This window comes from Rattus norvegicus, chromosome 6 (genome assembly GCF_021556685.1).
Source record: "Rattus norvegicus strain SHRSP/BbbUtx chromosome 6, alternate assembly SHRSP_T2T, whole genome shotgun sequence".
In the NCBI taxonomy this organism is placed as follows: Eukaryota; Metazoa; Chordata; class Mammalia; order Rodentia; family Muridae; genus Rattus; species Rattus norvegicus.
The window spans coordinates 80,555,001-80,582,138 of NC_141539.1; the positions used below are offsets into that span (position 1 = coordinate 80,555,001).

General features: G+C 41.2%; 1 protein-coding gene across 1 annotated transcript in view; it reads right to left on the reverse strand.

The window, feature by feature from the left end:
* Slc25a21 (solute carrier family 25 member 21) overlaps positions 1-27,138 on the reverse strand; it is a 505,498-nt gene that overhangs the window by 7,731 nt on the left and 470,629 nt on the right. Inside the window, 1 exon segment of the mRNA NM_133614.3 lies at positions 18,374-18,538. Coding sequence (NP_598298.1) covers positions 18,374-18,538 — 165 coding nt within the window.

Here is a 27,138-nt window from a genome sequence, read left to right on the forward strand (position 1 = left end):
ATGGCAAAAATGATAATCTGTATGCACAGCTGGTTGGGAGGGTCAGTGGACCCCATCAAACATCCAGTCCCTCCTATCTCTTGATCTATTTGTCAAGGACTGCAGGGGGTGGGGAGAGGATGGGCAGTGGGGGTTGGAGGTTAGTCTACCACACCTAGTGAAGTGCTCTGTGCTAGAGACACTGTTGGAGTCTAAGACCATGCAGACCCCCATGCCAGCATTGTGCTTGCTGGCACAAATACTGTGAAACCCATGTCCCCAGCATGATGATAAGACCCACGGTAGCTCCTAAATACAGCTGTGAAGTCTGGGTCCCAACTCAGACCCATCTTAGTTTCCCAGATCAGTTTTTTTTTCCTTCCTCTTTAGGAAGAAGACTGGAAATGGTTTTTATGTGGAGCTGGTGCAATGGCTCAGCAGGTACATGCTCTTGTGCAGACGCAACCCTGGCAACTTGAGTTTGAAACCTGGATATTACAAGGTGATAGGTAGAACTGACCCTTGAGTACTATTCTTTGACCTTTACACAATTGCCTATGGCAGGCACACACACACACACACACACACACACACACACACAATAAATAAGTAAATAATAAATAAATAAAATAAATAAAGTAAATAATAAATAAATAAATAAGTAAATAAGATATTAAGACCTATGCTGCAAACCAGTAATTTTGGTGCTCTTAATGGGCAAAATGGGGTGTGGGGGGGAAGGGTCAGTCACTACGCTTCTGAGTATTAATGTTATTGCAGTGTGGCCAAAAGAATACCCCTTATCAATTGGTCTCTGAATCCATGGCCAGTCTATTCTTCAGACTTCATAATCTGCTTTGTGCTAGCATCCAGCCAGCCACCACTCTCACCTTGCCTCTGATGCCCTCACTACACCACCATGTGCAAGAAACTTTGGGATATTTTCATCAGAAACTTTCCTTCTTAATTCCCAGACACTGTCTTAACCACAACAGCCAGTCTCACCCACTTTATGTCTGGTTTCTTTTTGCACATAGTTGTCTTTCACAGCGGGTTGTGAGTGCACAAGGTACTGAACTACGCGTTACACTTCTCTGTCTCGTCTGTCCCCACAGGAGTTCTGTGGCATGCACCTGTGCTTATACACAGAATAAATAAACAAGCAAGTGTAATTTAAAAAGTGGGAGGATTGCTGTAGCTAGGACTCTAAAGAAAGAGAAGAGAGAAAGGAAGGAAGGGAAGGAAGGAGGATGGCAGAGAGAAAACAAGTGGAGAGGGATGAAATAGGGTAGGGATAATGAATGAGTCCACATGGAGACAAGAAAGCTCCACTTGAACTGCCATCGTGGTCAAAGATCCTCAAAGAAGGCATCTATCATATCAAACCTGGCCCCCCTTACATTCTGGTAAGTTCTTTGTGGCTAGGTGACAGCACTTCTTTCCAAAGCTGTTCTCAGGGTTAGATGCTGCCTACCCAGGGTTATGGATTGTGCAGATACAATCCCCCAAAGAACAACACTGCTGAGCCATATGAACTGTCCATTGCAGCAGGACCTCGGACGGTTGGGGCAAGGACAGTGATGATGATATAGAATGAAGCCTAACCTTAGACTTTGAGTGTGATCATTGTTTCATACCTACTAAGTGACATTTTCTCCATTTTCTTAAAGTGATGGAGATCCCTGTAAGATCGGTGTAAGGGAGGGAAAGCAGTGAACTTAGCATTACTAATAGGCAAGGAGAGGTATCCTAGGGAAAAGAGCCTACGGGCCATTACTTTTTATTTTTCAAGACAGAGTTTCTCTGCGTACCCCTGGCTGTCTTGCTCTGCAGACCAAGTGGACCTGAACTCAAGAGATCCTTCTGCCTCTACTTCCTAAGTTCTGGGATTAATGTCATGTACTGCCACCCACTGCCTGACAAAATAAGGTGTCCTTAGTTTAGGAACTTGGGAGATAGAGGGAAGTAAGCAGCACAGAGGAGTGCTTCATTGCCCTCAAGCTGAGCTCTGGGAGATGTGGGTGGAGAGGAGCAGTGGCCAAGCTGAAACCAAGTGCTCATGGGTAAAGCAAGACAAGCTGAATGGAGCTGTCTGGACTCAGCAGCAGAGCCAAGCCTGTGTGGTATTCTCTGCCCAGACCTCCACTAATTTAAGTCACTAGCCTCTTTTGCAAAATCCCGAGGCCCCCACTCAAGAATGTAGCTGAATAAATCCAGAGTGGGATGGGGCGTGTGCATGGCCAATCATCCATGCAATGGGATTGAATGGGTGTAGTGCAGGGGAAAACGTGCCAAGGAAAGAGAAACCACTCCTGGAATTTATGTGTTGAAATCCATGATATAGCATCTAGCTCTTGCTTCTTAAAAGCCTGGCCACTGTGGAGTATGTTTTGATTTTCTGTCTTTTGTTTGTGTTCTACTTTTTTTTTTTTTTTTGAGAGAGAGAGAGAGAGAGAGAGAGAGAGAGAGAGAGAGAGAGAGAGAGAGAGGAGAAAGTGAGGAGAACTTGAAGATGAAGAGTATGTGGTAGGAGAAATAAAGGGAGGGAAAATAATGCAATGTGTGTGTGTGTGTGTGTGTGTGTGTGTGTGTGTGTGTGTGTGTGTCTGTGTGTGTGTGTGTGTACACCACCACTGCCTGGCACTTCTGTACTTTAACTACATTCCTCACACATACACCTGAATCATTTTATTCCAAGTCTTTACTCAATTGCAAAGGCTAGCAACTATTGCTGTTCTTAGAATTTACCATGATTTAAAATCCATTACTGTGACCGTCTTTTTTTCTTATATTTAAAATAGATCTTTTTTTTTCTCTTTAAGTTCCCATTTTTTTTTTATTAACTTGAGTATTTCTTATATACATTTCGAGTGTTATTCCCTTTCCTGGTATCCGGGCAAACATCCCCCTCCCCCCTCCCCTTCCTTATGGGTGTTCCCCTCCCAAACCTCCCCCCATTGCCGCCCTCCCCCCAACAGTCTAGTTCACTGGGGTTCAGTCTTAGCAGGACCCAGGGCTTCTCCTTCCACTGGTGCTCTTACTAGGATATTCATTGCTACCTATGAGGTCAGAGTCCAGGGTCAGTCCATGTATAGTCTTTAGGTAGTGGCTTAGTCCCTGGAAGCTCTGGTTGCTTAGCATTGTTGTACATATGGGGTCTCGAGCCCCTTCAAGATCTTCCAGTTCTTTCTCTGATTCCTTCAACGGGGGTCCTATTCTCAGTTCAGTGGTTTGCTGCTGGCATTCGCCTCTGTATTTGCTGTATTCTGGCTGTGTCTCTCAGGAGCAATCTACATCCGGCTCCTGTCGGTCTGCACTTCTTTGCTTCATCCATCTTGTCTAATTGGGTGGCTGTATATGTATGGGCCACATGTGGGGCAGGCTCTGAATGGGTGTTCCTTCAGTCTCTGTTTTAATCTTTGCCTCTCTCTTCCCTGCCAAGGGTATTCTTGTTCCCCTTTTAAAGAAGGAGTGAAGCATTCACATTTTGATCATCCGTCTTGAGTTTCATTTGTTCTAGGTATCTAGGGTAATTCAAGCATTTGGGCTAATAGCCACTTATCAATGAGTGCATACCATGTATGTCTTTCTGTGATTGGGTTAGCTCACTCAGGATGATATTTTCCAGTTCCAACCATTTGCCTACGAATTTCATAAAGTCGTTGTTTTTGATAGCTGAGTAATATTCCATTGTGTAGATGTACCACATTTTCTGTATCCATTCCTCTGTTGAAGGGCATCTGGGTTCTTTCCAGCTTCTGGCTATTATAAATAAGGCTGCAATGAACATAGTGGAGCACGTGTCTTTTTTATATGTTGGGGCATCTTTTGGGTATATGCCCAAGAGAGGTATAGCTGGATCCTCAGGCAGTTCAATGTCCAATTTTCTGAGGATCCTCCAGACTGATTTCCAGAATGGTTGTACCAGTTTGCAATCCCACCAACAATGGAGGAGTGTTCCTCTTTCTCCACATCCTCGCCAGCATCTGTTGTCCCCTGAGTTTTTGATCATAGCCATTCTCACTGGTGTGAGGTGAAATCTCAGGGTTGTTTTGATTTGCATAAAATAGATCTTTTATAGTACTTACTTTTAAGGAGTCAGTCTTACTCTTCCTTCTACTAATTTTTAAATAGATATTTTCAAAATTTTCTTACAAATGTCGCATAGCTGCACTGGGAGTGAGCATCCTAAAGATAAACTAATGTACATGTGTTGACCTTGTACTTTCACACAGTAGGGGCTATAACATTAGGGAAATGTATGTTTTTCTGTCATGCTGGGGACCTAGCCCAGTGCTTCATGAATGCTAAGCAGGTGCTTTGAGACTTTACAGGGTACCTTTTATTTAATTAATTTCCTTGCAAACACTTTAGGAACTAAAGTTATCTTTCCATTCCACAGACAAGGTCATTGAGTCAAAAGGATGTCTGACGTGTCAAAGATACACAGCTAAATTGTAAGTACCAGTGTTGAGAATTAACACCAAGATGCCTTACAAGAATTCATGGCTGTTTCCATAACACTTAGATCCTGGGGTGAGTACAGAGCTGAAGAGCTGTATTTTCCAGCCCCTCTTCATTGAAGTCAATAAGTTTCTTTGACAAAAGAGTCTCCATGACTTGAGAGACACTAATTTGTGATTCTAAGGCATGGTCAGCTGTGATAGTCTACAACCTATGAAAGTTTCACAAAAGGAGTAATCAGAAGTGTGATCTATGACCCAAAGCATTTAATGATCAAAATGCTACATGTTTGTTATTAATGAAACCATCTAATTCACACCGTACAGTCAACACCTAAAGACACATCAGCAATATAAGGCAATGGTACTTGAGGATTTAATATGAAATTAAGTGTCTTGATGAAAAGAGACATCATTTTACTCTTTACGTTCTGTAGCTTGGGCTCTGATGACCCTTGAAGTAACTGGTCAGCTGGCTGCTAGCTTGGTAAACAAAAGACTGCTGTTTATCTCACAGACCTTCAAGATTTGGTTCTAGTGGCTTTACCATGACATTCCACACAGAGTCCAGACAGAAGGAGGGATTAAAGAAGATGGGAGAGGGGGGAGTTCTTTTTTTTAAACTAGTGAGGTTTGGGGTGGTTAGGGAAATTGCAGGACGTCTGCTGTTGAGCAGAGTACTGAAATGCAGCTTTTCATTTAAGGGGACTTAGGTCATCAATCTAAATACTGAAAGTTTGTCTGAGAATCTTCCCATTTGTGTCAGCTCTCTTCATTTACATTTTCTCTTCTTCCCAGGTACCACTCTTTAGTTTCTCTTGGTAACACATCAAACAAAGCAGTCATATGAGAAGTCATGTGACTTGTGCATATATGCACTTCTTTGAGAACTTGATTTTTTATTTGGTTTATACTTGCTATTTAGAAGTGTATTATTATGGAGGGCCGAGGTGTGCTCTGACAAAGGCTTTCATTTTCTTGAGGTTGAAGTCAAAAGGCATTATAAACATGAGGTCATGGGGTATGGAAAGATCAAGATTATACTGACCTGGACACTTACGTACTAAATAGCTTTCATGGTACTGGGAAGTGTGGCTACACAAAGCTACAGGAGAAAAATAATCAATAGCTTTACCTATTCTTTCAAGATCCAATAAACAACTGGCCCAACAAGATATGTCAATGATGCAGAAGTGGCATCAATGTTACAGACCTGATCAAACATTTTATAAATGGATTTAAAACCAACTGTCTACATGCAACTCATGCCTGATACCACTAACTGTGGGTGGGGGTGGGGAACAAAGCACAGTAAAGAAATAAACAGAAACCCAACCAAACAAAAAAACATAGCCAGTTGGTCAGAGGCCCTAGCAGAGGACCTAATAGTATTCTGCTAAAGTAATAAACTTCTCCAAAAATTCATACTGTTATATAAATTAGTGCCTTGTTCAGCCTTCGTGAGAGAAGATGCTTTTGCAGCAGACAGAGATTACTACAGAACTGGTCAATGTGTAGAGAATAAGAGATTATGGAGTGATAAGCTAAATGGGACATCTACGTCACATCCCTCCCCACAAAGTCCAGGGATAATTGTCAAAGAAGGGGCAGAAAGATTGTAAGAGCCAGACTGCGGTAAAACATAGTTACTCAGTACAACAGCACCATTACACGTACAAACTCATAATGGCCATGACTGCTCGCACAAGACCTACACAGGATCAAGGCAGCTGAAACTCCAGCATGGATGGAATTCTACCTATACTGAGGAACTACTGGCAACTGATTGCTTCTGGGAGAGGGAGAGTCAGTCTTTTTTTCAGAGATGTGGCTCCTGAGAGGCTGCCCATGCTCCAGTAGATGCTATACACCCATGAACATACAGGCAGCACCAAGTGGACCCAATGGGGTTAAAAAAAAAAAACAAAACTATGCCCAAGTCTTATCAAAGAAGCTTTTGTAGGAGATGGAGACCATTACAAAAAAAATCACAACTGGTCAAAATGCAGTGATTGTGGCGTGACAAGCTCCAATGGAATCATCTAAAATATTACTCATAAGATTCATGGAACATCATGGAGGAAGGCCCATTGTAAGCACCAGAGGACCATGAAGTGTGCTTTAATGTTGTTGTCCTCTGAAATGACACAGAAGCCTCACTCATGATACCTGGATAATGTGACTGCCTAAATAAGACCTGGACATGAGGCCAACATACAAGCTAACCTGGAAGGGGGAATCTCATGTGGTACATAGGGCCCCACCCCTGGACAAAGAACTATAGGCAACTAGTAACTGCTGAAAGAGGGAGAAATAGTCATCTCAGGGATGAACCCCCAATAGGTTATACAATACTGAATGATCAGTCCTGAACTCAAGGCACATACGCGACATTAAACAGACCGAACAGTTTGTTATTTATATATTTATGCTTATATAGATAAATAATATTAATACAAGAAAAAGATAGTCAACTTGTGAGGAATTGAGGGAGAGCATGGGAGAGGTTAAAGGGAGGATGGCATGGTGGGAATTGGAGGGAGGAAAGGGAGGCAAAAAGTGATGTAATTATATTTTAATAAAACAAAAAAAGAGAGCACATGACATTTGGAGGAAAAAGCAGTGCAGTGATAGGGGAAGATTTGTGGAGAAGAAAAAAAAAGAAGTTGTATTTAATTTAAAAAAATCATATGTATGAACAAAAATTTCAAAACAATAATGTGATATATATTCAGGACATATATATATGTATATATATATACATATATATATATATATGCAGAGTTGGTAACCTCAAAATTATAGCAGTGTTTAACTCTGAAACAGGCAAATTGGATGCACCTTATAATGGGAAGAGATAGACCAGACAGAGGACCACACTACTGGAAGGGTAGCTGAGGAATTACAGATAACTCCAACAAAGAAGATTCCAGGGCTGGTGCACCCACACATTTGAAGAGATATACAGAAGAATGATTAATGACATGGATGTAGACCTTTGATTGCCTGCATGCTATCTAATAGAAGTTTGTAGAGATGGGCACCAGACTCTTTGGGATGTCTCCTTTGGAACCTTTTAAGGGAAAAAGGATATGCCATGTCACATTTGTCATCAGATATACCAGGCATGGCACATCACAGATGCCTAACCAGGGCTTTAGTTCTCCTGTGTGAAGACATCATAAACAAAGAACCACAGGTTCAGAAGCAAATCACTCGGAGGTACATATACACACTGGTTAGGCACCTGGTCATGACCACAAGGCAAATAACAGCAGCTCATCATTGCTGTCCCCACAGCTGGCAGTGGTGACCATGGAAATGATGTGGTGTTGAAATCAGTTGCCTCCTGGTGACTGGATGAGGAGCAGCCTGTGTGAGAGTGAACTGTATTTCTTTCTTTTTATAGAAAGAATTTATTTTGTAGATGTTGGTCTTGATTGGTTCATGTCAACTAGGGGTGGTTAGTGTTCCATATACCCTTTCATTCTGTCTAACCTCAGCTCTCTTTTGTTGTTTTGTTCACAAACTTTGACAAAAGCATTTTTTTCCTCTGATATCATCCAATCATGCTGTTTTGTCCTCAGTGGAAAAAAATCTTCTATTGAAGCTTAATTAAAAAAATACAGTTGTTTCCACTTGACAGCTATCAGAAGAATCTATTAGAGTGTTTGTTTTCTCTTCATGTGAGATAATTTGGGGGAAACGCTAGCTCCCCGCTCCACAAAAGGTCACTGAACTAGAATGAGATGGTTTAATTGATAAGCACTCTTTAAGGAATGTGGAGTATTCCCAAGATTCTATCCTTGCAGGGCTCTGGCTTTTGGAACGAAATCAAAGTCTTAAGAGTGCCGCATCTAAATGTAGCCGTTCAGAAAATAACCATGAAAATTCCTTCCCCCAACAAAGCTATCTGCTCTTTAAAGTATTCTGAAATGTAAAATAATTTTCAAGGCCTTAGCCACTTAACTTAGCTTGAGTCATAAAATGTACAAAATGTCAAAATGATTTATGATTTAAGCATAGCAGGTATCACTTGATTGCTTTGTATACGTTTCATATACAATATGTTCTTTGTAATTATGTGTTACCCATACATTTACATGGCTAGATAATACCTTCAGAGAGCTAAATAAGTCTTTGGGCATTATCATACAAAATAGAAGTCAGTGTTTACACTTGGAAGCCTGTTGGGTTTTTATATTTTGGCATGCTTTGTCTGTTCGTTACCTCAATGTAAACATTGACTTCTAGGAAAACTAGCCAACCAGAAGTCCCAAAACAAGATTCTGAAGGCAGTGGCTTCAAGGCAGGGGCTCGACTGAGATGATTTGCTAGGCAGATGATCAAGTAGAAGGCTTTGAATTGGTTTTGTCTTTGAGATACCACTTCTGTACCTTTGTACATGCAAATTTCCCATACTTGCTTAGATAATATGTGTTTGATATAGCTACTAGTCAAACTATCTTAAACCTACATCTCTAGAATGTTCCAGTCCCATTCGAAGTTGCCACCTCTGGATTCTCTCCACACTGGTGGTCCAAGCTCCATCTCCTCCCAGGCCCTCATGCCCTTGCTTTAGAGCAGACACACTGGGCTTGCTGTGTTTAGTGCACTCATGCTCTTTGCCTTGGCCTGGATCATGCTCACCCTGAGCTCAAGCCTGCATGTTGTTACTGAAATCAGGCTTCTCTCCCTCTTTACACTTCTTCACCATGGGTCGAGATTAGAGTACTCGCCAGGTTTTCACAGCTTTCTAGCTGTCTTCATGGCACTTAATGCAGTGGAGAAGACTCGGTTCCTCATGATACTGGGTTTATTGCCACCTTCTTCCATTAGACTATGAACCCCACTAAGGCGGGGACAGTGAAGATGCTTAGAAAGATGGTGCCTGGCACATGGTGGGTGGCACCACTAATACTTGTCGAATGCACAGACAAAATGGATTCACTGGTGATTTAGTTGCTGGTCTTCCATTTACATTCACTTGGGTAGTGCCTGAGTGGAAAAATTTTGCCTGACATTTATTTAAGAAAGTGTCTGAATCCCTGCCCCTTCCTCTCTGCCTTTCCCCATTCCTCCTGCCCCCAAAACATACACTCCAGGGAGTCTGTGAAAACTGCCAATGAAAGATACTCTTTTACCATAGCTTCTTGTCATATATCCTGGAATTTCATAGAAACGATGTACTGGTAATCTCCCCCAAGTGGTTCATAGAAAGGAGAGTTGTTCTTAATGGAAGTTTGATGCTCCTGCCTTTTCCATGGCTGCATGACTGTAAGACTGATGATCAAGTGAGACAGAATCAGAGAAAGAAACTGTCATAAATTAAACCCTGCGACCATCTAATTCTATTGAGAGCCTTCTCTTTGAAATACAAACAGCCCAGTGTATGTTCTCCACTCAAACCCAAATGTGTATTTTCCATTCAGTTCAGTGTACACCTTAGGGAAAGGGGTAGTTCTCAATCATACAACCTACAACACTGAATGTTTCTTCTGCTACACCGAAGGATGTCTGGCACTTTCTATGGGGTTTGTAAAAGAAAGATGATATTAAAAACAAGAAGAGGGAAGTGTTAGCATCCATGGAAGGCAGTCTTCTATGACTATTACATCAGAAGAAAACAAAATTTGCTTGACTTAATACTGTCTCTAACAACTATAAGAGCAGGCCTCAATGGCTTATTAAGCAAAAAATATTGAAGAGATGAAACATTGTTCTTTCAAACCCACACATGTAATTTACATCAGGACAGAATTTAACACAAAACTCTATTATTCTTGGCACAATACCTGGAAATCCTTAGTTGGAGTGTAAACTAAGAACACAGTTTAGTATTTCTGACAGTTATTATCTTAGAGTCGATACCTATCATTTCACTTATGAAACTATCTGAAGAAAAGACAAATATTGAAATAGAAAACAAAATCATCAGAGTCATGGAGTACTTTATCTTATGATTTGAATTTGTGTGTCACCATAAAATATAGTACACTATGAAGATCCCCAAAGTGGCATGGCAATGGAAGGCTTTTTTTTTTTTTACAATGAAAACTTATACCTGTAGATATTTGAAAAAGATATCAGTATTTAAATTAATGAATATTTGTTTCAAGTCAGCTTTACTATGAGAAATGATGGCCTCTTTCTGGGGAGGAAGAATAATTCTTCAGGCTGGCATTCTGTTTTATTTCTACAAGATGTGAATGAATGCCCCATTAACTGAGGTCTGTGGTTAGTTAACATCCCGAACCGTCTTTTCTGGGCTGTAGCTACATAATATACAACACTAATGCCAGGTCCTACAAACGAGCCTGACAGAATCTAGCCCATTTCAAATAGGCGAAGTTCAGTTCTTCCAGGGCTACGTCTATAGTTCTGTGTCTAGGGATTACAGAGTATAGATGTGAAGGTTGGGATGGGGTATGGGGGAGAGAAGCAGCAGGTTTTAGGCAAGAATAAAGGAGAAGAATTTAGTTGTATTATCTGGAAATTTTAGCTAGTTTACTTGCTTAAAAATCATAACTTAAAATGATTTTAATTGTTTTAAAAATTTGAATTTTAAAGTGTGCACGTGTGTGCGCGCGCGCGTGCGTGTGTGTGTGTGTGTGTGTGTGTGTGTGTCGCACAAGGGTTGTGCAGGTACATGAGGAGGCTCGATATATCTGAGCCCCTGAGAGCTGGAGATAATAGGTGATTGTGAACTGCCTCTCAAGGGTGCTGTGAACCACACTGGGGGCCGCTTGGAAATTGCTCTTAACAACTGAGCCAGCTCCCCAGCCTGTAAATGTTATAGTCCTTTTAGAGAGATCAGCTATGTGTAACGAAATATAAAATAAAATGTGGAGTAGGAGTTACCTAGGACATTACAGGGTATAATGCAGAGTTTTAGTATCTGGCTCAGATTAATTATGATAACAATTTTCACTTTTGAGCTCTAACCTCTTACTTGGTCTTAGCAGAAAATGAGTTATTGTGACAAGGATCGTGTAAAAGAATAAAGTCTACAAAGGTGGTTTCAATGCTGGAATGGAACAGAAAGTCAGAATAGTGATATTTGAAAATTTTATGGACCAGAGACCACCAATCTGAAAAGCTAGTTAAACAGCTTATGGCTTCGAAATCTGACCTGAATTATCTGGGTTTAGTGTTTCAAATTCCTGTTTCACCTCTGCAGACACACTTTACAATTGATTAAAATATTCAAAAGTGACTTGGGCAACCTCTTTTATAAGGTTCCATTAAAAAGTTTATTGATTTATTTCTATTATAAAATTAATACATACTAAATGTAAAAGCTTTCAAGTGTTCAGGAGAGTATATATAAGGACAACTTATATATACTTAGTTCCTTACACTCAGTGGCCAATCTTTCTCTGTCTCTCTGTGTCACACACACACACACACACACACACACACACACACACACACACACACACACACACCTCGATCTTTACTCTGAGCTAATCATTATAAACTGTTTCTTGCAAAAGCAAATCCTTTGAAGATGGAAAAAATTCTGCAAAGCATTAGAGATTAAAAAAATTAAAGAAAAATCTAGAAATATCTCATGCCAGTCAGAGTTGATGAAATCTCAAGTTCCCTTGGAACAAGAGAGCAAGCCATTGCCGGATGAGAGAAACAATAACCCTGTAAACAGACCGTCCAAAGTGAACGGCAAGAGAGCCTACAGCAAAGATGGGATAATGTCTTCAAGGAGCACCACCTCCTCATCGTGCTTTATGACAACATGATGACGTTCTTCAACATGTTTTAATGATTATCATACCTTCCCCTTCACAAAGGATTGATTTATTATGGTTTAAATTTAAAGAATACTGGTTTCCCAGTTTTGAGTCAGGCTTAGATTACAGAGCACATAGAATCAATGACTTTGTTCTAGGCAAGGAAAACACAGTGTTCATTTAAGTGCAGAAGAGTCCCAGGGAAAATCTCACGCAATCCTACATGCTGACTGCCTCCATCACTGCCCACTGCGTCATCAGCACCACCGCACTTAGCACTTTTATGGCATCTTAACATTTATAAACTACTTTGTATCTTGTTTAGTTTAATTCTCAAAATGACTTTGTCCCAATATAAAGAACAACCGTAGCTTTTCATTTTATGGATGAAACGCCTGCAGCTCGGAGCAGTAAGTGATTAGCTCATGGTTGTTTAACTATGACGAAGTGGCTGCTCTCTTCCCGTGGAGGTTAACTGATGCTTTTCAGTTGTGTCTCTCCAGCTCAGACTCCTTCTCTCAAACCCCGGAACCCACATCCAGCCAATAGACTCCATGTCTGCACGCTGCAGCCCTAAACAGTTAGACTCAGTTTCCTGACTGAGGCTATAATTTCTTCTAGCAGCTGGTTTCTCTTTCAGCATGTTTTCCTCAGCGAAAGGGCATCATTACCCTTTTAGCTGCCCAATAAAAAAAATCTAAGTATCAATTTTATCACCTCAGCATATGAGCTCAACATACCCATATTTTCTATCACCACATTGTGCAAATTTCTTATTCTTTCTCGTCTTCAAGACATTTCATTCTTCGTTCCCCTCTCTTCACCATAAAACTACAGTCCCAGACCCTGTGGTCTCAGATGGGGATAGTCTCCACGAATGGACTCCGCCTTTCTCTCCCCAGGAACACTATGCCCATTTCCCCACCAAAGTGATCAGGCGATCCCCTGCCTAAACTCTCTTGTTGGCTTCCTAGCTACTCTGGTTTGGATATTTTTCCTCATTAAAACTGATTCTAAAATTAAAAACAAATTATTCTTATACCTTTATAGTATTCTTCTCCCTCCCCAAACTCCTCACAGATCTTTTCCTCACTCAACTTCTTTCTCACTTTTTGTCATTTTTCATTGATTGTTATACAATATATTTTAATCATGTTCTCCTCCCAGTTCCTTCCAGATTGTCCCCATCTCCCTATCTATCCATTTTTGTGCTCTCTCCCTTTGTCTCTTCCCCATTCTTTTAACAAAAGAACAAAACAGACAAACAAACAAAAAAAAAAACTGCACGAGAATGAAATTTAAAAAAAATAAGGAAAAGAAACAAACCAACAAGAAACCAAAAAGCACCAGAACAAATGAAACAAGTCCACACACACACACACACACACACACACACACACAAGCAAGCAAAGCACTGAGATCTTTTTGTGTTCACTAACTACTCACTCTTAACAGCAAAATATAGACACAAAAGAGAAAAAGGCACCACAAACAAGGAGTCCATCTGTACTGGCCGACACCTCCTGACCATGGGGCCTGCCCTGGAGTGTGGTTAATATATCTAGTGTCACTCCATTGAAGAAAATTGATTTTCCTCTCTCCAAGTAGCTACTATTTCAAATGGCTTCTTGGCTTGCATTGGGATTCTGTGGCCACGCTCCCTCCTTTGTGCGGGTATTTTGTAAGGCTCGAGCTTGTGCGGGTCTTAAGCATGCTGTTATAGTTTATGTGAGTTTACATGTGGGACGGCCCTGTGGTGTCTAGAAAATGTTATCTCCTTAAAATTTGATTTTTGAAATTTAATTGCCATTGTGATGGTTGTGAGAGGCGGAGGGCAGTTTCAGAGGTGTCTGTACCAGGCAAACCTCCTTTAGAAAGAATCGGTGCTGTTCTGGAGTGTCTCTCAGAGATTGGGTTGTGTTTGGACTTGTTTGTGCCCAAAGCTATGCACGTGTACTTTCTGGTGTTTCTTCTGCCATTTTGCCGTGAGGTGGAAGAACCTCACTAGATGTGACGCCCGATTTAATGTTCTCCTACAATAATGGAAGATGGATGACGACATTAGTGCTTTTAGGTAAAGACACCGTTCTCAGCGTGTCTTACAGTGGTCAGTACGGCCTTAGATAGCCAGACCCCTGGCCTAACCATTCGTGGAATGGGGTATCTTTTGTTTGTCCAGGACCACCGACCCCCTCCCAATTTAGAGCCTTGTCACTCTACCGTCCTATGTGTCTGGAATGCTTCTGCCCACGTTGTGTTCTGTCACTGGCTCAGGGCTAACCTGTTGGCTCCAGTGCCATTTCCTTAGGGAAGAAGCCCTTTCTGACTCCAGGTTTGGATCATTCCTAGCCGTGTGTGGGATTTTTGGCTTTTGATTGTTCTCTTTTATCTTGAAAGCCCTCTATTATGACAGCTTCCCACTTTTGTGTTCCTTAGTACTCACCAGGGGGCGTGCTACCTGTCAATCACTCAGGAAATACATGTTAAAGTGACATTCAGACTGAGAACCCCAGGCTTTATGCACAGCATTCCTCCTACCTACCCACATTGGGGCCAAGGGCTAAGATCATCAAACAAAAAGGGACACGTTATTTTAGTTTGGGAACTAAAGTGTGGGAACGGAATTCTGAGCCCACATGGCAAATCTCATCAACTGGTATCATGCCCAAAGTACGTTATGATTTCAAAGCATTGATAGATAAAGAGCTAGGAAGCAATTTCTTGGCTTTCTCCACTAGTGTAAAGGTGTACAGAAAGGATTACAGTGGATTTACTGGCCTTCCACTATATACTGAGGCAGGGTCTCATTTCGTAGTCCGGGCTTCTCTAGAACTCACTGGGTAGCCCAGGTTGGCCACAACCCACCTTGCTTCAGTCTCCTAAGTGCTAGAATCATAGGGGTGAGCCACCTTCCAGGCAATGTTACTTTTACAAATAATTATAACCTGCATTTCAACAGCTTCCTTATCATATGATACTTGCAATAGTGTGCGAGAGAGCGAAGAATCTGGCCATGAGTCTTTGTCTTGATAGAACTATAGCACAATTTGAAAAAGTCGATTCTAATTCTGTTCAAGAGATTGAAGCAGGAGGTTCAAACTAACCCTGCCTATATAGAAGGTTCAAGTCCAGAGTAGGACTATACTAGTAAGACTGTGCCCAGAAAGCTAAAACCTTAATGAAAAATATATGTTTAAAAGACTTTTCTTACTCGTTTTTACTTCATGTGCGTGCCTGCTTTGCCTGCATCTCTGTGCCCTGCACTCGCCCCCAGAGGCCAGAAGAGGTTGTCAGCTGCCATGTGGGTACTGGGAATTGAACCTGGGTTCCTTGCAGTAGCAAAAGTGCTCTTTATTGCTGAGCCATCTTTCCAACTCACATCTTTTGTTTAGAGAGTTAGGAGAGAACTTAATATTCCTTAGGGTCCTGGTTAATAAATTAAGACTTTGTTTATTAGTCTAGTCTCAGCAGAGGGAATGTTAGCTAACAGAAAATTTCTTTGTTAAACACTCATTGGCATTTCAGTAAGCAGATTTACACACACACACACACACACACACACACACACACACACATACACACACACAAATTAGACAGATAGCGGAGTCTAGGGAGTCTTGGCAAAGTAGTTCATACCATGTCTTTCCGTTCTGTTTTCTGGGGCTTCACCTGCACAGCAGTAGCCTGTCTATACTGTAGAGATCACTAAGATTTTGGTTATTGCCTAAATGCCCGCTCTGGCAGTCTTCTGAGGTAGTGTAGGGAAACTTATCTCAGCAATGTGAAAATCTCCATTTAAGGAAGCATTTCCAAAACCAAACATCTCACCTCCTGGATACAAAGACTCTCTTGTGCCATTTTCTTTTTCTTGGGGTTCTGTTTGATTAGGGTGAGACCCACTCTAGCTCTAAGCCCTTCAACTGTAAACTCTCTTCCAGTTTCCTATACACTAACACCAATTAATATTGTGGCTCTCCCGAATGCCAAGGTATCCCTAAGGTATGCAGTGAAAGGAAACACATTTTCCATTCATTTCTTCCTTCCTTCATGCGATTCATTTAATAAAGGTTTCCTGAGGACCTGCTCTGCACCAGGCAGTGTTTTAATCTCTGAGGATACAGCAGTGAAAAAAAAAAAAAAACAGGAAAAGCCCCTGTTCTTGTTAACGGCCGTTTTTATATGTACTTTATAAATGGGAGTGGGAGATGAGAGCACTGCGAAACTCAGCATGCTGGAGGAATAAGTGTTAGAAAAACCTAGTTTTTAGGCAACATTGATACATAACATGCTAAAAACGTGATGGGATTTGTTTTTAGAATAGCAGTCAAAATTTAGAAAATGGAATTTGAGAGTTTGGAAAGCATTTCCATACATGATTAGAAGTATTATTAACTAATGACTCTCGACACATTGCTCGTCTAAATACAATCAAACATTTTCAATATGCCTGTTCAGTGGCCTTTTTCGTGGATTCTTGAGAGCTTCTTTAAGAATACAGCACACTTTATAGAGTGCCTGGTATACAGAGAGAAACACTTGACATTTTGGTTGGGAGCCTAGCCTTTAATGGTTGAGTCACCTCTTTAACCCTTGAGAGGTGCTTAATCAAAGTGCTTATTGAAACATCGTATTTGTAATAATTCGTATTAATTAAAGTGCTTATTGAAACATGGCGTTCGCATTAGTAACAAAAGTTGATTTGCAAACAGGCAAGAAAAATGGCTCTGTCTGTTGTTTGTCTTTATTTTATTTTTTTTTTTTTGGTTCTTTTTTTTCGGAGCTGGGGACCGAACCCAGGGCCTTGTGCTTCCTAGGTAAGCGCTCTTCCACTGAGCTAAATCCCCAGCCCCTGTTTGTCTTTATTTTTAAGAAAATAAAGAAACTGCCAGGTTCCTGGTCCTTTTTACTTATACGGAGCATGTAATAACTTAATCGTAGACTGCTTAACTCCAGAGTAAAGTTTGAACTTGTAGATATTTACTTACTGGTGTTTAAAGATAAGGTCTTGTTATGCAGCTCAGGCTGGCTTCAAACCAATGCTGATGCTCCTACCTCAGCCTCCAGAGCATTGAGATTACAGGCATGACCCACTATCTGTGGATTCTTTCATTATTTTTGATTGTCATTTGCACATATAGAATGCACTGTGGTCATATTTGCCATTAGCCTCTCTTATCCTCTGCAACTCTTGCTGGTTCCTTTGTCCACAACTGTACCCCATCCATTAAAAAATACCTACTAACTCGTGACTATATATACATCTTATTGATCTTCTTGAATTCTTTTAAATAAAAATAATTTCATTTTACCTTAACATACACATTAAAATAAAGTCATAATATAATAAGATATATCAATACTTAATTTGTATAAATCATTTATATAACCCAATTTAGTGTATGCAGTTGACAGCTGGCTGAATTCTTTTGGTAGCTGGAGAAATTAAAGAATTAGACACTTCTCTAATGTTATGTGAGCTGCTTTTGTCAAGAGTGTAAACCACAGAATTGTCACCTTGAATGTCAAGCTCTGTGGAGGGAAAACACTGGAGTGTGTAACTTACAGGTATACCATAGGCAGTTTTATATTGTAGGAGTTGAAGACTTTTGTCTTCTGCAGGTTATCATTAAAAGATAATGCAATTATCCCCATTGTTATATTATAATATGAGCAAATGACTAGAGAGGAGTGGCTTACCCCTCACCTAAATTAACCCAAGTAATTTTACAGTGAGCATCAATGTACCATTTGAAATATAGCCTGACATTTCCCTTGTGAGCTCAACTGATTTGGAGTACGAGAAAACGAAACAAAAACAAACAAACAAACCCAACTCCATGGTTTTGAGAAAGTGATATGAGTGAGGTAGAAATGAAATTATTACGCTGTTTGTAGAAATGTCTAGTAGTGATTCAATGGAAAGTATTCATATCTATGTGAGACATTCTTCATGGAGAGTAACCTCTCCATCAAGACTTGGGTTCAGGCTCAGCTTTCCTACTGACCTTCAGAAGTCTCGGTTTCTGGATTTGAAAGGGACATAACAGGACTCGATACATAGGCTGACAGGATCAAGTAGATAGTGGCTGTGGATTTGGTTGGATGAGACAAATACTGTACAGATAAAGCTACAAACATTGGTATGCTTTCCACCCAACAGAACTTAAATGACTGCATAGCTACCTTACTGGATGGAATATTATCTTTGACGTTGTAGTAGAAGCCAAAGTAAGTCATGTTGAAAATTCCGTGGCGTCCCAGAGTTGCTGTAAATCCTTTGTTGAGGCCCTGGAACCCCCAGCCTTCCTTCTTAATGATTTGTCTTGCATAAGCAAAAGTAGATGGTTGCTGTATGAGAGAGAAGCAGAACAAGAGACATCATCTTGGGACCATGGGATGCAGCAAATTACTACACTAGTGTCCTTTCATACCAGAATTATGAGGAACTATTTTCCAAAATAGGAAAAAAAATCATGTTTATATTTATGATTTCAAAAACTAGATCTCCTTTCCAACTCCCCAAACCCCCATAACTTTATGTAGAGCAGCAGGCTTTATAAAGAATTGTTGGATACATCTTTTGTGTAACTGGTGAAACTAATGTCATGTAATAGTTACCATCACTTTGACATTAAATAATTGTATCCAGTTCTGGATTACACACTCTAAAGGAGAGATTATCCATATAGATACATTAATAACACATAACTCCATGTCATCCAAAAGGAATTTATATTTGGCTCCTCCATCTAGAATGTTTACTTTATAAATTATGCTTTTTTTCCAAGCTAATTTTAAAATTCATCTCAAACCCATTGCCTCAGTGATTTTAACTCATGCTAGTTTAGAAACAAACATGGCTAAACATCTCTTCACATAGGTGGGCGATCAGTGTATATGTCACTTGCTGTGATATCTTAACGACCAACGGAACTGGGAGTAAGAGGTTATCTTTAATTTGTTCCTTTCCAACCCTGGGGTTATTACCAAGACTGAAAGACCTTGTCTGCTGGAGCCCAATCTGCTGTTGCCTTTGGAGCTTGCTAAACGGTGCACTCTGGTTTCTCTGAGATTCGCAGTTTGCTACAGCACAGTTACGCACTCACATGCGTTTTTGAGAGTATGACTGTTTCCCCTTTGGAGATATTTCACAAAGGAGACTCTCCCTTCTCCTCTTAGCTTGTAGATTTTCCCTCCTGAGTCAAGCTCACATGACATCTGCTCAGTGTTCTTTCGGAGCATGTTGCTGTGATGGTCACAGCAGTATGCCACACTTGTGATTCAAAATATTCTCCTATAACTTGCAATTAAAACCACACCAGCAGCTGAATAGAAGGGAAGAAAAGCAACCAAAGCGTTCACTCAACTGGTAATTTATACTATGTGATTAGAAAAATACATTTAAATGTGCTGTTTATTTATATAGTAGATGGTATAGTTTTCACTAATAAATTATTTTAAAAATTCCTACTAGCTACAATTCTATAATTAGCTCTTTCTCTTTTCATTTATGAGGATTAATTACAAGAAGTCACCCTAAGCAAGTCCTTCTGTGTAATGTGAAAATACCACGTGAGAATGTACCTTGAAGCAACAAAATTCATCTCACAAAGAAGCCAAGAAAATTCTCTTGAGGTTAAAGTCTGTTCTGAGTTCTACAGTGGGGCCTTTTTATGTGTGCTTTGGTGTGTTGACTAACATCCAAATTATTTCAGCTCTCAAAAGTGAGGAGAAGTTGTCTAGCAGCTCATGTCTGGAGAGGCTGAGCAAGCTGCACACACATCTGTTCCCTCTGAGGAAGGCAGCACGAGGCAGGGAAGGGCAGACATGAGGACTCCAGGCCAGACTGACCATGCAAGTGTGACCTTCTCCTCTCTGTCTCCCTCATCTAACATCTCAGGGGCAGGAGGGCTAGAGGGAGCCTTTAATTTTCATTAATTTTTATTTTATGGATCTGAATGTTTTGTCTCATGTAGGTCTCTGTATCATGATGTGTGTGTGTGTGTGTGTGTGTGTGTGTGTGTGTGTGTGTGTGTGTGTGTGTGTGTAGAGAGAGGTGGGGGGAGAGGGCCCAAGGAGGCCAGAAGACAGCCTAGGATCCCCTAGAATTGGAGTTATAGTTAGTTGTGAGGTACCATGTGGGTGCTAGGAACTGAACTTGGATCATCTGGAAGAGCAGCCAGTGCTCCTAACCACTGAGCCATCTCTTTAAAGGCTATTCTTTTGTTTGTTTGTTTGTTTGTTTGTTTGAGGTAGGGTCCTGCTATTGTGTTAATATGTTATGGAACTCACTATGTAGCCTTGAACTTACAGAGATCCACCTGCTTCTGTCTCCTAAGTGTTTGGATTAAAGGTGTATATTACCACACTCAGCTTCAACAGATGTTCTAGAAAATAAGGACAGCACTGCTCTCCAAATGGTTTGGGTAGGTTTTTGCTGTTTAAAAACCATTGTTTGCTGAAGAATGGATAAAGAAAGTGTGTTTTATTTACAGAATGAAATACTACTCAGCAATTAAAAACCAAGGCATCCTGAATTTTGCAGCAAATGGATGGAAGTAGGAAATATCATCCCGAGTGAGGTAACCAAGACCCAAAAGGACATGCGTGGTGTGTACTCACTTGTGAGTGGACGTTAGCTGTAAAGTACAGGATACCCATGTACAGTCCACAGATCCAAAGAAGCCAAATGACAAGGAGAGGCCAAGGGAGGATGGTTGAATCTCATTCAGAAGGGGAAATAAAATAGATAGATATTGGAGGTGGATGGAGGGAAGGATCTGGGTGGGAGAGGGGATAGGAAGGGGGACGGGTAGGTGGAAACAGGTATAGAGAGATAGGGCTGGGAAAGTGAATGGAAATCAGTATTGGGTTGTGGGAGGGGAGGGAGGTCATGTCTAGGATGTTCCAGAGACCTGGGATGTGGAGGCTCCAGTGAGTCTGTGAACTTGATTCTAGCTGAGACTCCTACCATTGGGGGATATGGAGCCTGAAGTGGCCAACTCCTGTAGCCAGGCAGGACTCTCAGTGGAAGGATAAGGACACCAACCCACCCACAAAAACTTTGATCCCAACCTACAAGGTCCTGCCTACAAGAAGTGCAGGGAGAAAGATGGAGCAGAGACTGAGAGAATTGCCAGTCAGTGGCTGGCCCAACTAGAGACCCATCCCATGGGCAAGCACCAATCCCTGACTCTATTAATGATGCTCTGTTGTATTTGCAGACAGGAGCCTAACATAACTGTCCTCTCAGAGGCTCCACCCAGCAGCCGACTGAAACAGATACAGAGTCGCACAGCCAAACATTAGATGGAGCTCAGGAAGTCTTGTGGCAGAGCTGGGAGAAAGACTGAGGGACCGGAGAGGATAGGTTCTCCACAAGAAGACCAACAGAATCAACTAACCTGGGCCTCTGGGGACTGAATCACCAACAAAAGAATAAGCATGAGCTGGACCTAGTCCTCCCAACCCCCTGCACATATGTAGCAGATGTGCAGTTTGGTCTTTATGCAGGTCACCCAACAACTGGAGTGGGGACTGTCTCTGACTCTGTTGCCTGCCTATGGATCCTCTTCTCCTAACTGGGCTTCCTTGTCTGGCCTTAGTGGGAGAGGAGATGACTAGTCTTGCAGTGACTTGCTGTGCCAGGGTGGGTTGGTGCCAAGGGGAGGTGTGTCCCCTTATCAGAGGGGAAGGAGAGAGGTGATTGGGAGGGACTTTTTGAGTGGAGACTGAGAAGGGGTGTGTGTGATTGGGATGTAAAGTGGATAGATAAATAAAATTAATGGGGATTAAAAAAAATTACCTTTCAGGCTCCAAGCAAAAATTCGTTAAGTAGTTTTAGAATAATCTGAAATTTGCCAATGTCTAATTATAGAAATGCAATAAATAAATATATAACCAGTATGAGAAATAAAAAAGCCCATAGTTTACTAAATCATCAGGATTGAGAGACTAAATTTAAATATTGATTTGGATAGTATTGTTTCTTCTTAGTTTGAAAACATACCTCAGTGAAATATTCCAATGGTGTCCATTGACTGACCATTCCATGAGATTTGCTCATATGTACTGGGTTGTGCAATAGAGTAAAACTCATAGATTTTGAACTCAGATTTGTGGGTTTGAACTGTAGCTGTTAACAATTAAGTGTCGCAGAGGCTAACAATCTAGAGTCAGACATCCCCTGGGTTGAGGCTTAGCAGCAGCACTTAGTAACTTTGGGAAGTATTTCACCTTCTCTGATTCATCTTCACACCACTTAGTTGTAAACCAGGATAACAACAGATTCCTTCTTACAGGATTGCTGTTACAACAACTAAGTCTGTGGACTTACTGTAGTGTAAGCGGTCACTGTTGTTTGCTTTTTGTAATAACAGCAGTTACTACTGACTGTAATAAGTTATGATAATAAAATAATGGATACAAATCACTTGTTGGTCAAAACAGTGGCAAAGACTGGCTGCATTCACAGAGGGCCTGGGGTCAATTCCTAGCACCCACAGTGCATGGACATACCTGCAAGGAAAAGGTGAAGCTGGTTGGAGGGGGAGGAAGGACATGCTTCACCACAGACTTTTGGCTGGTCTTTTCTTCTCTCAGATTCCTGGATTCTGATGAAATGCTCAAGAAATGTATGCAAGATCCACTTCTTCCAAGACCCAACCTAACCAAGGCCTAGCTTAGGCTCCCCTCCAGGCCTAGCGCCTCACTCAGCACCTGCTCTCCTTTCCCAAGGCAGCTACAGTTCCTACCTATCTTTGGTCTTGCTGCCTGGTGTTAAGAAATGTCCATTTTGTTAATCCTACAGATCCATGAACTTGGGAGATCTTTCCATCTTCTGATATCTTATTCAATTTCTCTTTTCAGGGACTTGAAGTTCTTGTCACCCAGATCTTTCACTTGTTTGGTCGGAGTTATACCAAGATATTTTATATTGTTTGTGGCTATTGTGAAGGGTGTCATTTCCCTAATTTCTTTCTCAGGTCATTTATCACTAGTTTAAAGGGGAATTATTGATATCTTTGCATTAATTTTATAGCCAGTCACTTTGCTGAAGTTGTCTATCAGCTGCAGGAGTTCTTAGGTAGAATTTGGAGCTCTCTTATGTATACTATTATATCATCTATGAATAGTGATACCTTGACTTCTTCCTTTCCAATTTTTTCCCATTGATCTCCTTTTGTTGTCCTATTGTTCTAGTAAAACTGGTCATCTTATCAAAAGCAATCTACAGATCCAATGCAATCCCCATCAATATTCCAATACATTTTTTTTACAGACCTTGTAAAAACACCTCTCAACTTCATATGGAAAAAACAAAAAAATCTTAGATAGATTAAAACAACCCTGAACAATAAAAGAACGTCTGGATATATCACCATCCCTGATCTCAAGCTGCATTATAGGGCAATAGTGAAAAAAACTGCATGACATTGGTATAGAAACAGACAGGTTGGTCAATGGAATAGAATCAAAGACCAGGAAATAAACCTACATACCTATGGACACTTAACTTTTAACAATGGAAAACAGAAAGCATTTTTAACAAATGGTGATTGCCTAAGTAAATGTCTGCATGTAGAAAAATGCAAGTAGATCCATATTTATCCCCTGCACAAACTCATGTCCAAGTGGATCAAGGACCTCAGCATAAAACCAGATAAATTAAATCTAATAGAAGAGAAAGTAGGAAATAGCCTTGAACGCACTGGTACAGGAATAATTTCCTGAACAGAACACCAGTGGCTCAAAGATTAACAATTGATAAATGGGACCTTATGAAACTGAAAAGTTTCTGTAAGGCAAAGATACTGTCAGTAGGACAAAATGACATCCTACAGATTGGGGAAAGATCTTCACTAACCCTATGTCAGACAGAAGGCTAATATCTAAAGTATATAAAGAACTCAAAAAGTTAGACTCCAACACACCAAAATAACCCAATTTAAAAATGAGGTATGAAGCTAAGCAGAAAATTCTTAACAGAGGAATCTTGAATGGCCAGGAAGTACTTAAAGAAATGTTCAAAGTTCTTAGTCATCAGGGAAATGCAAATCAAAATGACCCAGAGAGTCTACCTTACACCAATGATCTTAGCTATTACATCTGAATGCTTAAGATCAAAAACTCAATCAAAGCAGATGCTGGTGAGGATGTGGAGAAAAGGGAATGTTCTTCCATTGCTGGTGGGATTGCAAACTTGTACAAACTCTCTGGAACTCAATCTGGCAGTTTCTCAGAAAATTGGAAATAGTTCTATATGAAGACCCAGATATACCACCTCTGGGCATGTATCCAAAAGGTGCTCCACCTACCACAAGGACACATGCTCCACTATGTTCAGCTTTATCCTTAATAGCCAGAAACTGGAAGCAACCCAGATGTCCCTCAACCAAAGTATGGATGCATCCAAAATGGTTCATTTACACAGTGGAACACTATTCAGCCATTATAGACAAGGGCATCATGAACTTAGCAAACAAATGGATCAAACTAGAAAATATCATCCTGAACGAGGTTACCAAGACCCAAAAGGACATGCATGGTATATACTCATTGATAAGTAGACACTAGCCACAAAGTACAGGATACACATTATACACCCCACACACCTAAAGAAAAACAAGAAGGTTCAAGCGAGGATGCTTGAATCTTACTTAGGAGGAGGAATAAAATAGTCATTGGAGATTGATGGAGGGAAGATGGCTGGGAGAGGTGATAGGAAAGGGAATGGGAGAGGTGTCAGGATCAGGTGTAGGGAGAGACAAAAGAGAGGGCAAGAAGGCCAGGAGAATGAATGGAAATCTGTAGTTTACTGGGGGGTGGTGAATCTTCTGGGCTGGGGGAGGCTCCTAGGAGTCAATGCAGGTGACCTTAACTGAGACGCCCAACAGTGGGGATATGGAAACAGAAGAAGCTACCTCCTGTAGCCGGGCAGGCCCCCAGTGGAGGGGTAAGGACATCCAGTCACCCATCAATGACCCAAAAATTACCTTTTCTAAAAGAAATGTAGGGACAAAGATGGAGCAGAGAGTGAAGAAATGGCCAACCAATAACTGGCCCAACTTGAGACTCATCCCATGGGCAAGCACCAGTCCCTCACATTATTAATGATGCTGTGTTATACTTGCAGACAGGAACCTAGCATAACTGTCCTCTGAGAGGCTCTCTTCAGCAGCTGACTGAAACAGATACAGATACCCACAGACAAATGTTGGACTGAGGGACTCTTATGGAAGAGTTGGGGGAGGAGGACTGAAGGTGCTGAAGGGGATAGGAACTCCACAGGAAGACCAACTGTGTCAACTAACCTAGACCCTTGGCCACTCCCAGGGACTGAGCCACTAACCAAAGAGGACACACAGGCTGGACTGAGGACCCCCAGCACATATATAGCAGATGTGCACCAACAACGGGAGCAGGGGCTGTCCCTAAAGTTGTAGCCTAATTGTGGACTTAGTTTCCTAACAGGCCTTGTCTGGCCTCCTTGGGAGAAAATGTGCCTAATCCTGCAGAGACTTGATGTGTCAGGATGGGGGAATACCAAGGGGAGATACCCTCTCAGAGGAGAAGGGGAAAAGGAATGGGGAGAGGGACTCTGTGAGGTGTGTGTGTGTGTGTGTGGTGTGTGGTGTGTGTGTGTGTGTGTGTGTGTGTGTGTGTGTGTGTGTGTATCTGTGTGTGTGTGTGGTGGGGGGCAGGTCTGAGAGGATGGGCAGCATTTGGGATGTTAATTGATTAATTAATTAATTAAAAGAGAGGTCTCTGACCCCACAGGGAGAAGGAGGGACTGTGAGAGAACGAATGTTGGGAATGGAGGAGCACACGGTCTGAACCTCCACTGTGGGGCTTCAGTGTATGTCACATACCTGACATCACAGAGCAGGTCAGTGCTCAGACAGGGATGTTTGAACTCTACTCAGTCTGTCATCCTAACGTGTTAGGCTGCTTCTCTCACCCACCCTATAGAGGAAGTGTTCCTAAGGTAATGAGTGCTGCTAACAAAAGGCTTGACCAGAACTTTTTCTCTCCGTGCTTATCCTTGTAATAGGTGATGTGATTTTCAGGGCTCACTGTTCCAATCACCACAGGCAGCAGACACAAAAACGTACATAATTTTTCTTCTTGAAAGTTGGAGTTTTGTATAAAAAAAAATTTCTGGTACCTAAAAGAATTAGACGTGTGGTAGACTACTTTTTCCCTTCATTCAGGGATCCTGTGTCACACACATGTAAGCAAATATTCAATTAGAAAGGGAAAACATGACTTCCACTAGGATGCTTAAATAGTAAAATGTAGGATCATTTTGACTAGATCTCGGTAAACACAGGAGATTTTACTAAACTTATTTGATTATTGGGCTTCCCTTTCAAAACAAAATGGTGGGTGATCATTATCATCAGCCAAATGATTCCAACTCTATCCATCCTGGCATCAGGACAGTTTCCCTGTGAAATTTGGGTTCAGTGCAATTTTCGTATTTAGTTACCGACTGTGGACCAACTGCCTTCTAAGATTCCTAGGTGCCCCATCCCCTGTCGGCTTCTGAGCTGTGTTACAGGAGAACAAGTGAATTAGGATGTAGGAAGTGTTACGGGATGTGGATAATATTGATAGGTAAGTCTCTCTACAGTGCTGGGATGGCAGGAGTGAGTGCCTGACTCAAAGTCTTTAACCGATTTCTGTCATTGTCAAATGCTAACAATGGAAATCCCATGTTCTTCCGCACATCTATTGAATGCCCATTGCTCCCATAGACCCCCATAAAGATCTAGCACAGTGCTTTGTCTATATTCTAGAAACAGAGCAATAGTGTTTTGCCTTATCTTTTATTTGGAGAAATGAGCCTATAATTTTTGCACATCTCATCAATTATCCTTAAGAGTATCAGTCAAAAAAGAACCCCAGTAAAATAGGTTAAAGCACAGAAAAATTTTGTGTGGTCT